At 40.0% G+C, this 14,737-nt stretch overlaps 2 protein-coding genes across 2 annotated transcripts in view; both read right to left on the minus strand.

Moving 5' to 3' along the window:
• The window catches only part of rilpl1 (Rab interacting lysosomal protein-like 1), a 28,815-nt gene extending 22,746 nt beyond the window's left edge, over positions 1 to 6,069 (minus strand). Inside the window, exon 1 of the mRNA XM_008298596.1 lies at positions 6,059 to 6,069. The gene's annotated coding sequence lies outside the window, so the exon portion shown is untranslated. The remainder of the gene's footprint in view (positions 1 to 6,058) is intronic.
• On the minus strand, positions 4,212 to 14,455 carry LOC103369790 (huntingtin-interacting protein 1-related protein-like; the record flags this gene model as incomplete). The annotated part of the gene is made up of 16 exons (XM_008298600.1): positions 4,212 to 4,247; positions 4,338 to 5,093; positions 7,927 to 7,988; positions 8,311 to 8,434; positions 9,449 to 9,554; positions 9,659 to 9,759; positions 11,035 to 11,097; positions 11,188 to 11,218; positions 11,323 to 11,381; positions 11,845 to 11,955; positions 12,236 to 12,372; positions 12,449 to 12,556; positions 12,655 to 12,741; positions 13,832 to 13,979; positions 14,063 to 14,257; positions 14,345 to 14,455. Coding segments are annotated over 16 exons (2,235 nt in total), but the record flags the coding sequence as incomplete, so codon positions are not given.
• Positions 14,456 to 14,737: the final 282 nt, after the last annotated feature.

Raw genomic sequence — 14,737 nt, forward strand, 5'->3', positions numbered from 1 at the left:
ATTTTGCGGGGCAAGGGGCGTGGCTGGCTTGATTGACAGTCGGCAGCGACGATACAGAAGAAGCGAGCAGAAGGCGGTAATTGTGGGCGGGCAGAGAGGGCCTGCCTCTCAATCCGTCTGACCAATCGCTGCTCCTATGGCTCCACCCCCCCCCCGACGATTTTTGCGTCACTGGCTCCAAAAATCCAAGATGTCAACCAGGAAGTAGCAAAACCCTCCGTGTCCGAAATCACCCACTCACTCCCTACTCCCTACTCCCTATATAGTGATCACTATGTAGTGCACTATATAGGGAGCACCTCGACAAAGTATCATTTTGGACATTACTCGAGCTATTAATTACGTCGCTCACTTGCCGCAATTTGTGCTGCAACAGCGTAGTACAAACACACCAAATTAACAGTTTATTGCGTAGCTAAGAAATCAAATTAAATCAAGTTTATTGTCATTTTGTTGTACATACCAGATGAGAGAGCGTTTCTTCAGGATCCAGTAACTAAAAGCAATTTAAATAAAGTGGTGTTGTATGTCCAAATCACAACCGAGCGCCGCAATTTTAGCGACGTTCACTGTCCGGGTAAAACAAAATTTAACAAAACAAACGGGAATTTTTCCACGCTCTCGTTCATCTCCATTTCCATTTCCTTTCGCGCAATGCATGACGATCCACATTGCTCGGTTAGTGACCATCGGGTGTACACTACTTTTTACGGTGCATTGTGGGATATTTTGAGTGCACTATATAGGGTGTAACATTTGTAACTTAACATTCGGACACCCCTACAAAATGGCGTGCACCCTATATAGTGCATAGGGCATAGGGAGTGATTTCAGACACAGCCCCTGACTTCATTTTCTCAGTGCAGAAACCAACGGGTGACGTCACGGTAGCTACGTCCATCTTTTATACAGTCTATGGTTTCCATCGACTCTTTTAACTCTGAATTTTATGATCGAATCATTAAACATGTATCTTTGTCCCCAAAAACAATCATGCACTTTGGTTCTTTCATAGATTTATTACAGGTCTTCTGGAAATTTGACAAAATCTGCAGGGTTAAAAAAGACACACACAGCACTATTAATATTTGGTTAAATGTCCTCTGGCCATTTTCACCTCAACTAGCCACTTTTGGTAGCCGTCCACAAGCTTCTGATAAACTTCTGGTTGTATCTTTGACTCCTCCTGAAAGAACTGGTGTAGTTAAACTAAATCCGTTGATTTTCTAACACAGACTTGTTTCTTCTTCACAGTCCAGATTCTCCATTTGGTTTAAACAGGAACTTTGGTTAGACCCGTTTAAAACCTTCATTCTGTCATTCAAGTTGTTGCATGTATATATTTGACGCAGCAGATTTTGTTTTATTTCCAGAAGACTTGTAATACATTTATGAAGGAACCAAAATGCATGATTTGAAGACTGTGTTTCGTTGATTCCATCCAGAAAATTCAGAGTTATAGGAGCCATTGGAAACTCAAGATTGTAATAATATACATAGTCTTAGCAAGTGCATAGACGTGTAAAGTATGTGTCTAAAAGCATGAAGTATATGCTTAAAATAATAAAGTATATGAATAAAAGTAGAACATATTTAGATGAAATCTGAATGTTTTGAGAATTGTCAAAAGTCTTTTTTTGAAAATAGAAATTGGGGTTCAGCTTCTTAAATGTAAGTCCTATGTGCCTTTTATTTTGAACAGTTTTTAATTATTATCTTTTTTTATTTTTATTTTTGTCACATTTGTGGTTTGGGCTGCTGGACATTGACAGCCCCCAAAACAAACAGTGTCTATGTGTCTCATTGGGTTGGTTAAAAGGAAAGTGTGTGACTATATATGACTCTATATTCTATTACTTAACTGCTTCTACATAACTGAGGTGTGCTTTGTTTTATCTTTTACGTATTGTGTCCTTGTTTTTTAAAGTATTTTCTCAGTTTTTCTCAATCTTGTCTTGTTATATGTGTATGTTGTGGTTGGCACTTCGACAGAAATTTCTATTAATGTGCACTGGCCCTGTAATCCTAAACTGTACAAATCAATAATTTAAAACAGTATAAATGACAAGGTCTGTCTGCTCTCTGAGGATCAGTAGCCAGTATTTGTGCTTTAATTGTGAAGGCGATGCTGTCTGGCTGGAGTATTGTAAACTGCTCTAACTTGACTCTCCTGCTTTCTGCTCCCTCTGGAGTCACTTCCATGGTGGTGAGATTGCAGTTTGTACTGCGCATGACAGGAATGACAGATGAGGTCGCTGTGAGAATATATTACAGCACGAAGAGACTTTTACTTGTTCTGACACTTTTAAACACAACATTGTCAAAACAGAAAAAAAATACATGGATTTATTTCAATTATGATGCAGATATTAGCAAACACAAGAGCCTTAAAGTGTTTAAAGTACTGTCAACACTCTTCCTATGCAGCATCTGTTCGGTCTGTAAACGGTGAATGAATGACTGATAATATAACACAGCTACATTTAAACTTATTGATGTAAGATTTAATGCAGATTATAAGATTTTTCATGGTGGCTCAAATATTTAGCTTTTGAAATTGAACACAGCTCTTCTATGAGGGGTTGGAGCTATATTTTCTATAGTAACAACATAAAAGAAGGAAAAGTTGTTTGTAAAAATACCCAAAAAATATGTAAGAAATGCCATCAGAGTTAACCCTTAAAAATGTCAAACAGTCCCAATCCTCAAACAGTCAGTTAATTATCACATCATGTTATGCTGTGGGTTTCTAACCTTAACATTTAAGCTAATCAGGTTAATTGATCAGGTCAATTTGTATTTTATACAATATTGCAAAATTTAATTGTAATATTTAAATAACTTTTGTAAAAGTATACAATAAATAATTATGGAGGGTCTCAACCTTAATCTCACCATTTTATGGATAAATTCACAAAATCCATCTTTTTTTCTGTGAGAAAGCACCTTGGCTCAATCGTTGTTTCTGCTGTGCTACATAAAGAACAGTGAAAAAGCTAAACCTTCTGTTTTTACTGAGTGCAGCCAGTAAATAATATAAATATGGTGACTTGACTATCCACTACTTGTAGTGAAAGAACGCTTCGTTCTGCAGGACACTCAGTATTACTAACTTAACTACAAAGCTAGGAACATAAAAACCATCTTATATGTCTTAAAATAAGATTCAAAAGGATCACTGTAGCTTTTTAGCCCCTCTGCAGAAATGTAGCACGTCCTGTAACATGGTTAAATGATCATTTTAACTATATTTTCATAGTTTGTATTACAACAGGGGCTGCAAGGTGGTTCAGTGGTTAGCACAGTTGCCACGCAGCAACTTTGCATGTTCTCCTCATGCAGTGTGGGTTCTCTCCGGGTTCTCCGGCTTCCTCCCACACAGTCCAAAAACATGCTGAGGTTTATTGGGGATTCTAAATTGTCCGTAGGTGTGAATGTGAGTGTGCTTGATTGTCTGTCTCTAAGTGTGACCCTTCGATAGACTGGCGACCTGTCCAGGGTGTCCCCTGCCTTCGCCCTAAGTCAGCTGGGATAGGCTCCAGCTCCCCCGCAACCCTAGTGAGGATTAAGCGGTGTATAGATAATGGATGGATGGATGGTTGTCTGTCTCTAAGTATAGCCCTGCGATGGACTGGCGACCTGTCCAGGGTGTCCCCTGCCTTCGCCCTCAGTCAGCTGGGATGGGCTCCAGCGCCCCCGCGAATCTGGTGAGGATTTAGCGGTGTACAGATAATGGATGGATGGATTACAACAGTGACAAAGGTCACACAACAGAACTTTTTTTTTTAATGCAGACACCAAAAAAATACAGAATAAAATGGCACTTATCTGTGTAGCACAGCCTTTAAGGTGTAGTCAACACCAGGATTTGCTCTTAACAAGACCAAAACATTTACACTGTGCAAATTATGGAACAATATTTGAAAAAGTAACTGTGTAAAGCAAGTAGAGGAAGAAATGCCACAAAAATTATGACATTTTTAAAAAAATTTAATACAACTCTTAGATAATATAACTGTCAGTATGATGACAAAATATTCTATTGTCATTTAATTTGTAAATGTGATTCCTATAAAGCACAAACAAAGCTGCGTTTACATTTCTGATACAGAGCCAAGGATAAAATCAGTGTTTTTTACATTATAAAGGACATTAATTTCTCGAGTGCTTAAGTAACACCATTCAATCAGATTCCTCCTCTTCAGTCAGCTTCAAGACTCCCCTGTTCCAGTTTCACCTCGTTTGAACTGTAATGAAAAGAAACACTCTTATACACACCGGCTACTCAGTTAAAAAGCATGTGAGATTAAGTTCAGCAGGTGAGGCTCAGCACTTACCGCATTCTTCAGCAGGTTTCCAGATTTGGTAAAAATATTTGGTCTCTTTGAGGTTGGTTTCGTGGACTCAGTGTTGTTCTGTTGAGCTGCCTGGTGCTGGAATGGTTTAGGCTGAGTGAGGTTGGATGTCAGTGATGACGGCTGCGATGGCGAATAAGACTGAGGTTTCAAGTAACTCTGAGTTGGGTTTGGGGTGTACGGTTGAGACGGTGTGAAAGGCTGAGTCGGGATGTAGGGCTGGGAGGGTGTGTAGGATTGTGAAGGCGTGTAGGATTGTGAAGGTGTGTAGGATTGTGAAGGCGTGTAGGATTGTGAAGGTGTGTAGGATTGTGAAGGTGTGTAGGATTGTGAAGGCGTGTAGGATTGTGAAGGTGTGTAGGATTGTGAAGGCGTGTAGGATTGTGAAGGTGTGTAAGTTTGTGAAGGCGTGTAGGTCTGAGAGGGTGTGTAGGCCTGTGTGTAGGTGTGTGTTGATGTGTACGGCTGGGGCAGTGACGAAGACTGTGTCTGAGTCGGTGCAAACGGATTGGATGGTGCAAAGCTCTGAGTGCTGATGTTAGGCTGTGTCTGGGAAAAGGACTGAGGTACTGGGGTGGAGTCGAGTAGAGTCGGTGGTGGCGGTGGAGGGAAGCTGTCGTCTCCGCCGTCTCCGTCAGCGCTGGTCCCAGAGGAGCCGAGGTCGTAGTGTCTCTTCCTCAGCTCACCCAGACGGACTCTCTCCTGCTCCAGCTGACTCTCCAGCTGCAGCACCTTCACCTGAGAGATTCAGAGAGCAGACGACCTTCTTCAGTGGCTCTGAAACGTTTTAGACTCACACAAATCCCCAGCCAAGGTCAGTGAATTCAAATACTAGACTTATTTTACACTAATAAATATATAACAACTATTTAGTGGTACAATAAAGTTGTTGTGCACCTGAGTTGTTAGTGCTAACTCGATCAACATGTATTATTATTTTTGATTCATAGAAGTTTGATGTCTGAAAATTTGACAATTTTCCACCATGTTTGCATTACTTTTTGCTATTTATTTACTAATGTATTCATTAGAGTACGTTTAGCTGTTTAGGTCAACCCTGTATCACTTATATACTGGCTACTCTTTAAGCTGTTTCAACAATTTACCCATTACTTTAAGCTAACGAGTCTCATATGGCCTCACTCCTCAACCAACACTTTGTTAATGCAACTCAAGCATACTTTACCTCAGACCCCGATACAGCCTCTTCTGATACTTGACTTTCCCCATCCTGCAATACTGGTTTCTCCTTTAAATCTCTTTCTATCTCAGAAGTACAAGATGACCTCACCAGGCTACACCCTAACAAATCTGCTGGCTTTGATGGGCTTGATCCCATGTTCTTAAAATCAGCTGCTCACATCATTGCTGCTCCCATCACAAGAATATTTAATCTATCTTTACAGCTCTCTGTCTTCCCTCCTGACTGGAAATTGACAACAATCTTTCCCCTCTTCAAAGGTGGCTCTGACTCTGACCCCAACTGCTATCGACCCATTTCCATTTTACCATGCCTCCCCAAGGTCCTGGAGAAGTTGGTTTTGAAACAGCTAAGCCACTTCCTTCAGTCAAACCAGATCTTGTCAGACCTGCAATCGGGTTTCCAGGCTGGACATGGGTGTGTGACAGCCACTATGAAGGTCCTGGACAATACTATTACAGCATTAGACAGCAAGCAGATCTGCATAGCCTTATCGATTGACCTTGCTAAGGCCTTCGACTCTGTTGATCTATGGATCCTCCTTCGTAGGCAGCATCGGTCTGCCCTCTACTTGCTGTGACTGGTTTGCCAGCTACCTTACAGACCCTGTCCAGCAGGTGAAGACGGAAAAAATTCTGTAAGATCAACTTACTGTCTCCAAATGTGTACCTCAGGGCTCAATCTTGGGCCTAACCTTATTTTCAATCTACATTAATGATGTTGCAAAAGCTGCTGGCGGTTCCCAGATCCATTTGTATGCTGACAATACTCAGCTGGCCCTTCACTCCATGCTGCAGCATCCACTCTTCAGCTCAGCTTCACTTCTGTTGAGCAGTCCTTTCACAACCTCCACCTCTGCCTTAACATCAGTACAACCAAATGCATCATCTTTGACAGGAGGAATGTTGCATCCAGCCGCGCCCCTAACGATCAGCTGTACAGATGGCTTGTCTGTGGAGTCCGTCAAATCCTATGAATATCTAGGCTTCTGGCTGGATTCATCTCTGTCGCCACACACATTAACAACCTTCAGACTAAACTCAAAACCAGACTAGCCTTCTTCTTCCGCAGCAAAGACTCCTTCACTCATGCTGCTAAACATACCCTTGTCATGATGACAATACTCCCGAGTTTGGATTATGGTGACATCATTTACAAAATGGCCCTAAGCACCAAGCTTAAAAAACTGGACACTCTTTATCACTCAGCCAGCCGCGTTGCCACTAATGCACCCTTCCACACCCACAACTGCGATCACTATAAATTGGCGAGGTGGCCCTCCCTTCATACTCGGCGGCTTCACCACTGGTTTCATTTCATTTACAAATCAATTAAAGGCCAAGACACCTCCTTACCTGTCCTCTCTTCTTCATGTCGCCCATAATTCTTATTGTACTAGGTCTAATGAATACATCAAGCTCATCATCCCCAATACCTGTACCATTTTTGGCCGTAACTCTATTTGCTTTGCAGCAGCTAAAGACTGGATCACCTTACAAAACACCCTCAAACTTGCAACTCTGACTCTACTCACCACTTACAGGCTTAAAATCCAAAAGATTGTAGTTGCTCCCATGCTTTTTACCTGTTTACTTTTGTATCTATAATTTACATGTGTATTTGTTCGTGCTGGCACCTCTTGGCCAGGTCATGTTTGCAAATGAGAACTGGTTCTCGAACATTTTTACCTGGTAAAATAAAGGTCAAATAAATAAAATAAAAGCTATTATCCATTAGCATTAAGCTAACTACGTCAGCTATTATCATTACGCTAACTACTTCAGCTCAAATCATTAGCATTATGCTAACTACCTCAGCTGTTAACCATTAGCATTATAAGCTGACAAGCTCAACTATTTGCCATTAGCTTTATGAGCTAACTTTTAAAGACATTTATTAGTTTTAAAAGCTATTTCAATTATTTATCCAATATCTTTATAAGCTTACCAGTTGAACTATTTATCCATGACCTTTAAGCTCACCATTTATCTATTGATTAGTCTACATCATTTATTTGTTTTGTTACCTTTTAGCTCTCTATTTTTACCACTTATTGTTCATAACATTTTATTCCACCTGGTTGCTTTAAGCCATACATTTTAGCATTTCATCTATTACTTACAGCGAACTGCTGAGACTCACTAGTTTTCATACACTTATCACAATGCACAGCTTTACAGTAGACTCAAAATATTTATTTTCAGTCAAAACTAACTTTTTTTAAAAAAAAAAATTCAAATGAGTTGAGCTACTACACAGTCTTTCAGTGTACCCCTGCCACAAGTAGTCCCACTGAGGTAGCCTTGGGGTGCTTGCATTAAATAGAAAATGAAAAAAAAAAAGATCAGTTTTAGGACACATTGGTCTCACCTGAGCCTCCATTTCCTCCTTCTTCAGTTTGATCAGAGACATGCCAGAGAAGTCCATTACACCTGTAAAAACAAAAACATTACATGGAGTTTTTAGCAAGAGCTGAATATTTCTTTTACAACTTGGTGGAAACCAAAAACAGAGCTGAAAGAGAGGGAATGTAGGACTTATATTCTCTAAATGAACAGAAACACAACTCTAAATCATTGGAAATTTAGTTCATATTTGCTGGGTGTGTAAATAGGCATCTGTATCTTAACGTTGCCACCTTATAAAATTGACGCCATGATAATGAAGTCAATGTTGTGTTCACAGCTTGTTTCACTTATAGACATGTGAAGCCTCTCTGATCTGCTTGTATACTCCTTCAGTTCCTCCTCTCACCGTGGTCAGAGATCTGCTGCTGCCCGTGTTTAGTGGAGGTGACAACCACAGCAGCCATGTCGTTCACGTGTCGTGAGGCCTGCTGCAGCGTGTACAGCTTCTTGTTGTTGCGGTCAGCCTTCACCTGAAATTACAGCAGAATACAAGAATGTTTGGTGAGGCGCCATGGTCAAATTAAACTACAAATAAATATTTCTCATTATATTTTTTGCATTCATATTTTGCAAATATTCTACAAGACTCAGCTTAACGAAATCACAACATATAGAAACGTTTTCTGACATTGGAACATTCCATACAAATCTAGTTTTCATATGTTTGTCTCCATCACAAAGCAGTACAGGTGAATGTAATTTTGTTTGTGGTGCTCTCAGCATTCAGAAATGTCATTTTAAAAATTCAGCAGCAACATGTTCTTCTAAAAACAGTGTCCTTATGACACACTTTATATTGATACTAATTCCAAAAGAATAAATAGCCTCAATGAGCCAGAGTGAACAGCTGGATACAGAAGATGTAATTATGGTGAACCAAACTGGTTTAAGTGGAGCTGGTTTTAAGTACCTAATAGGATAAAATGAGACAAAATAATCGTACATGATCCTTAATTATGTACAGATTCTTCTCCATGTAGAAAATCTAAAATCTCGGTACTGCACAGATTCATTTGAATGTGGACAGGAATGATATTGTACAGGGTTACTCTATAAGTATGAAGACATTGATACTGTACAGATTCTTCCGTGAACAGCAAATACTGATATTGCATACACAGACAGTTGATTTCAGCTGTTCCTGAACTTGTCAGATAATAAAATCCACAACAGAAATGTATGTATTTTTGTCTTTTTGCTTAGCCTTGCTGGAAAATGTTATGTCTTTGAGACTACCTCAGATGGTCTCTTGGACTAAATAAGTCACATACTTGAAATGTGACAAGAACCCCAACAAGACACAGTTTTGTTCATTTGGTTGGATGTAAAATGGAGACAAAACTGTACTTTGCAGGACTTGAGTTACTGTCCATTGCTGCCTAAATGTACATTATGTTCTTTTGCTTGTTGTACAAAGATTCAGACACTCCACTGGGTGTCTTTGAAATACTTCAGCGGAACGATGTTTTGACATAAGTTTGTACCTTAGAAGCAGCTACTAGCTGGGCAGTGCTGGCAGCGATTTCATGCGAGCAGGCGATGAGCTCCTCGTATCTTCCATTTTCACCCACAACCCGATCAGCGGAGTCTCTGACAGTAAAGAAGTGAATGTGCAACATACAGTCTGATATTCTGGAGAAGTATTATGTAACTAATAGCGGATGTGTTTAGTATTGTTGGTTTTTCATACGTACAGCAGTTGTGTGGCCCCCCAGCCCACCGCTTTGGAGGCAGAGATGAGTCCTTCGGTCCAGCGAGAGTTTTTGGCATAGAATTCTGTGATAGACGCTGCCCCCTGCAGGAAGAACAAATATTACTTATTACTACATGCAGCACTTAAAGTAGGGCTTCTGCAGCGGTAATCAAACTAAATTTGAGACTTTTTAAGAGTTTAATGCTTTTTTCATGGTCATGCATTAAACTATGAATAACAGAAAACCAGCAGATGATAAGACCTAAAATTATTTACCACAGATGTTTTTATTGTGTTCCACCAGTACTTTTCAGCCGTATGTAATGATAATTATTGTTCATGTAAGTAGCCATTCCAGTTTTACTTGCCAACCCAACAATAAATGCCATTTATTAAATTGTCTGACAACTTACATTTTTTTAAATGTCAGAGAGCGGTACAAAAACAGCCAATGCCTTTTTGCGGACATGATGTTATACGATATAACTTCTCTGAAGAAATTTGTTCATATAATGTCTTCCCTGCTCCAATTCAGTCATCTTTTCCATAAAAGCCAGTGTTATTAAATGTCATCCTTGTGATGAATACATCTGTATGACAGGATGAACTAAACTCTACCCAGCCAGCATGCACTTACAAAACACCATAAATTCATACAAGCCAGAGTATGTGCTGTAAATACAAGTAATACAGTAAAATTAAAAAAAGTCTAAAAGTAGGGAAGCAGTTTAATAACTTTTATAATCAAATCCTCAGTACTTAATTGTTGAAAACAAAATTCAAAAGCTGCCAATTTTGACTCTTTGACGTTGACTGATGACTTTACTGGTTAGTGCACAAATAAGAAAAATACTAAACAAATAGTTAATTCGGCTTTCTTTTCCAGGTTTTTCAGAAGAAATCTACCAACATTTCAAAAAACTAGTTTTGTAATTTGTCATCCTTGCAATATGATGAGTATTTAGTACAAGACACAATAAGGATTTCTTGGTCTATATCAGATTGAATTAACCACGATATATTTTCATGTTTTGTACAGTACAAGAGAAAATATGTCTATAAAATATGACATTTACTGTGAAAAAATAAGTCTTACTTTTCAAAAAACTATTTCCTACTTAACCAAAGTTGGGAATAACCTTTAATGCCTTTATTATAATTAATAGGGAATTTAGTTCATTTAAAATTTCATTTTATTCAAGTGAAATCCAATATCTCCAGTAGCAAATAACAGCCTAATATAAAGGTATTAGTCAGCAAAGACATGTAAAAAAAGAAAAAAAGTGAATCTTTTTAACCCGTTTAATACAGATATGGGAGAAGGTCTGAATTTCTCCTGTAATTAGAATTTTAGATGATGGTGCCACTCCAACTCACCCTGCCTCCTTCCACAATGTCTTTTTGTAGATCGGTAGAAGCTGTAACAAGCATATGAACAGCCTGGAGAGGACAGAGCAGAGCAAAACGATACTCAGGGAACGAATGTTAACTTGAGTTTACAGAAGATTATTTGAAGGACGGACTTCTTACCTTCATCAGGTCTGAGCAGGATCCCAGGATACTGTAATGGAACACAAAAAAAATCACACAGATTAAAATTATGACAGAGAAGGAAAAACAAAACAGAAAACTAACTTTTTTAAGTTGATGCAGTATTCATCTTACCTCTGGTTGACCTCCAGCTTAACACCAGTAGTTTCTCTCCTTGCCTGATTCAGGATCTCCTGTGAAACAAACATGGGAACAGATGTTATGCATATGTGTCAGGTTTATCTGTCAGCGTGTGTTGGACCTGATAAAGCGGTCTTAAAAATTCAAGTAGGAGGAGCTAGTCAGCGCAAGGTTTCTGCAGGGTTCTGCATGTTAAATTTCAAACTTTTTAAGGTCAATATGAATGTAGTTTAGGATCTATTTCATGTCCATACCACAAAGCATTGCTCAGTTAAGACATCTGCAAAAGAGATTGACTGCCACAATGGAAGCTGCAAAAACTGACTGAAAGTATACATTTTTTAAATTTAGCAACATGGAATAACTCTAAGTAACTGGTCTGGGTTTATCTGTGCTGAGAGTGGCAGGATTGATTATTTGGTTTATTTTATACGTTTGTTTTAATGATAAACTACATGAACTGTTTGTTGTCTGTACACTCTAATATTTTAAAAATGCTGATGTGTTTGTGCTTACATCCATTCGCAGCACAGCCTCTTCGATGGCAGTTGATGTAGCGATCATCTCCTTGTCCACCATGCTCCCCAGCTCTTCTTTCAGCACATCTTGTCCTTTTGGGCGCAAATCCTAAACAAGAATCATACAGTTACAGCAGACATCAGAGCTGCAGCAGTGAGTACTGAGAGGTACAGATTCACAGAGCTGGTAGCTTGGCTGTAGACATTTGTGTTTTCTTACTCTGATAAATATACACTCTGTCCAGGGAGCTTCAGTAGCTCACCTTGTAGTACACCATGTAATAGGGCTGACTCCTTATTACAGCTGTCAAGCCCAGAACCTTTGCTCTGTTCCAATCTAATAAAAGCTGCCAAAAAAAAATCTTGCAAATAAAAAACCTCTATCCCACCTGTCCCAACGTGAGGAGCCGCTGAACAGTGTAGCGTATCGCCGATGGGTCTGCTCTTGGCAAACTGGCCTGTAGCTTCAGGTCCTTCAAGAACTGAAGGCAGTGATTCGCACAGTCCCGACAGCTATCAGTCAAACCTGCATGAGAGACACAAGACTGAAGTGTATAATGCATTCAGCGTTCTAACCAACAGTTACAGAGCTTGTCTCTTACGGTCGGCCTGGTCGGTGGGAGCTGAGTGCGACGTCGCTGCTCCGTTCACAATGGTGTCAGCAGCAAGGTGGGAAAACTGTGTGACCGCTCTCAACAAACCACTGGCATCTGCAGAGCAGAGAGGAGGGATCGATACACTCACCACCTGAGGTGTACACACACTATAAAGTTCTAATCTGAACACACACAAATGATTCCTATCTTACCATTCCTGTTTCCCATGTAGACCAAGTGGCTCTGCTGCATTTTGTCGATAGAACACAGAGTTGTTTCAGCTCGGTTCACCAAATAATCTGAAAACAAGGAGAATTGGTTCGAGAATCACATATTAAAGTCTGAGTAAGAGGACAAGGTTCAGTCTTTACTGTAGGTTTTCGATTGTTTTTTGCTTTTATATGCAGTCTTGTTGTAATTTGAAATTTACATTCAACACACCTGAGTGCTGAAAAGTGTGCAGGAGCAGTCAGTCAATGTAACCTTCATGTTTTTTGTTTCTGTCAAATTTTTTCCGGACTATTTGCATTTTTTTTTTTACTGCAAAGTAAAGTCCTGCACCTGCACAACCATGGCTTGAAGGAAAGAGAACTCAAAAAATTATAGTACAGCCAGTTGCAATTTTTTGAATGCTTATTTTACAAAAAATAAAAAAGCCTAGAATCAGCACGTCCAACATTTTTCCAAGTGTCCACAGGTAATACCAATACTGGGGGAAAAAATGGTGACTCTACATACGATCTTACCACTTAGATTTTGAATGTGTTTCTATTTTTATTGCCTCTCTGCTCTGTGTAAACACAGTCTGCAGCTCAACCATAAAGTCCCTGATTTTTTGACATGTGACAGTCGCAGATGATTCTGTATTGGCTTCACAGTTGTCCAAGAAGTGCAGATTGTTTTGTTTAAAGACACCAGCCTCGAGCTCTGGGAATCTGTGATGGGCAGTTTTCACTGTTAGCTAAGAGTTCAGAGACTAAGTAACCACTGACTCAACAGACTGAAAGCACAAAAATTAAAATGAAAAATCTGGTTCCTTTTGCTCTTGTTTCTGAATGTCCTTGTAGTGTCTTTTAACACAAGATAAAACAGGCTTTTACTGATCCCACAGCAAGGAACTTTGCAGTGTTACAGCAGCAAAGGGTGATGAGCAAAAATGTACGGACATTAGTAAAAAAAAAAACCCCAATAAACCCTAAAAAACAAGAAATGTTGATCGATTGTACAGATTACTGAATTATTACTGAATAATTCTTCTAAATTTGGCCAGTACAATTTGGATTTTGTTCAGGATTCTTCTATATGTGAGTGTAAATAAAGGTGCTTTGCCAGGCTTAGTATTAAATAAATATGGTTTCTTCTTTGGGGAGGGAATAAAAGTGTTGTTACCAGGAGAGCTGATGCAGCGGACATGTATGGGGTCGTCTATTTTGGCCACAGCGTCCAGTATGATGCCCTCGGCCTCCACCACTGCACACTGCAGCAGACAGAACTGCTCCTCCTGCAGCTTGTGGGCCAGCTCCCCTTCCCGACAGGCCTGATGTGACACACACAGACTCATCAGTAACTACTAACTAACTCATAAAGCTTTACTACACAGTCATGAACAGAGTAGAGCACCTGCTGCTGTAACTGGGCGTGCAGGCTGCCCAGCTCCATGCTGCTCCGCTGCCTCTCCTGCTCCAGGGAGCTCTGCTGGAGCTGAGCTTGTTGTCTGAGGGAGTTCAGCTCGGCCTCCTGTTCTCTCGCTGACCGCAGCAGCACCTCCCTCTCCGCCTGCAGGCCTGCCAGCGTGCTGTTCAGCTGGGTGCCGCTCTGGGGAGCAAAACATGAATGAGAGCATTACAACCGCTGCTTCTTCTCAAGAAAGACTTGTGGAAAAGCTCCCAGAAATCTTCCTACCATCTCTTTGCTTTGCAGGGCGTTGTTCACTCGGGTCAGTTCTGCTCGTGTGGAGTCCAGCTCTCGCCTCAGCCTGTCGATCTCCAGCTTCTGTTCTGCATTGATGGCAAGCTGTAGGAAGCATACAGCACACGTGAAAGCATAATAATGAAATATAATATATAAATATATATATATATTTATAGAAAAGGGTTGATCAGTGTTTCCCAAAGCCCAAGATGACAAATGCCTTGTTTTGTTTAAAAGATACTCAGTTACTGTCAGAGTGGAAGAAAGTAACTGGAAAATATTCACATTTAATAGGATGACAACAATTTAGTAATTGATTAATAATTACAGCTTCATTGATCAACAAATGGAATGCTGGTTAAAGCTGAGGTGCCTGTGCAGCAA

Source organism: Stegastes partitus, unplaced genomic scaffold (assembly GCF_000690725.1).
Source record: "Stegastes partitus isolate 25-593 unplaced genomic scaffold, Stegastes_partitus-1.0.2 Scaffold1330, whole genome shotgun sequence".
Classification (NCBI taxonomy): domain Eukaryota; kingdom Metazoa; phylum Chordata; class Actinopteri; family Pomacentridae; genus Stegastes; species Stegastes partitus.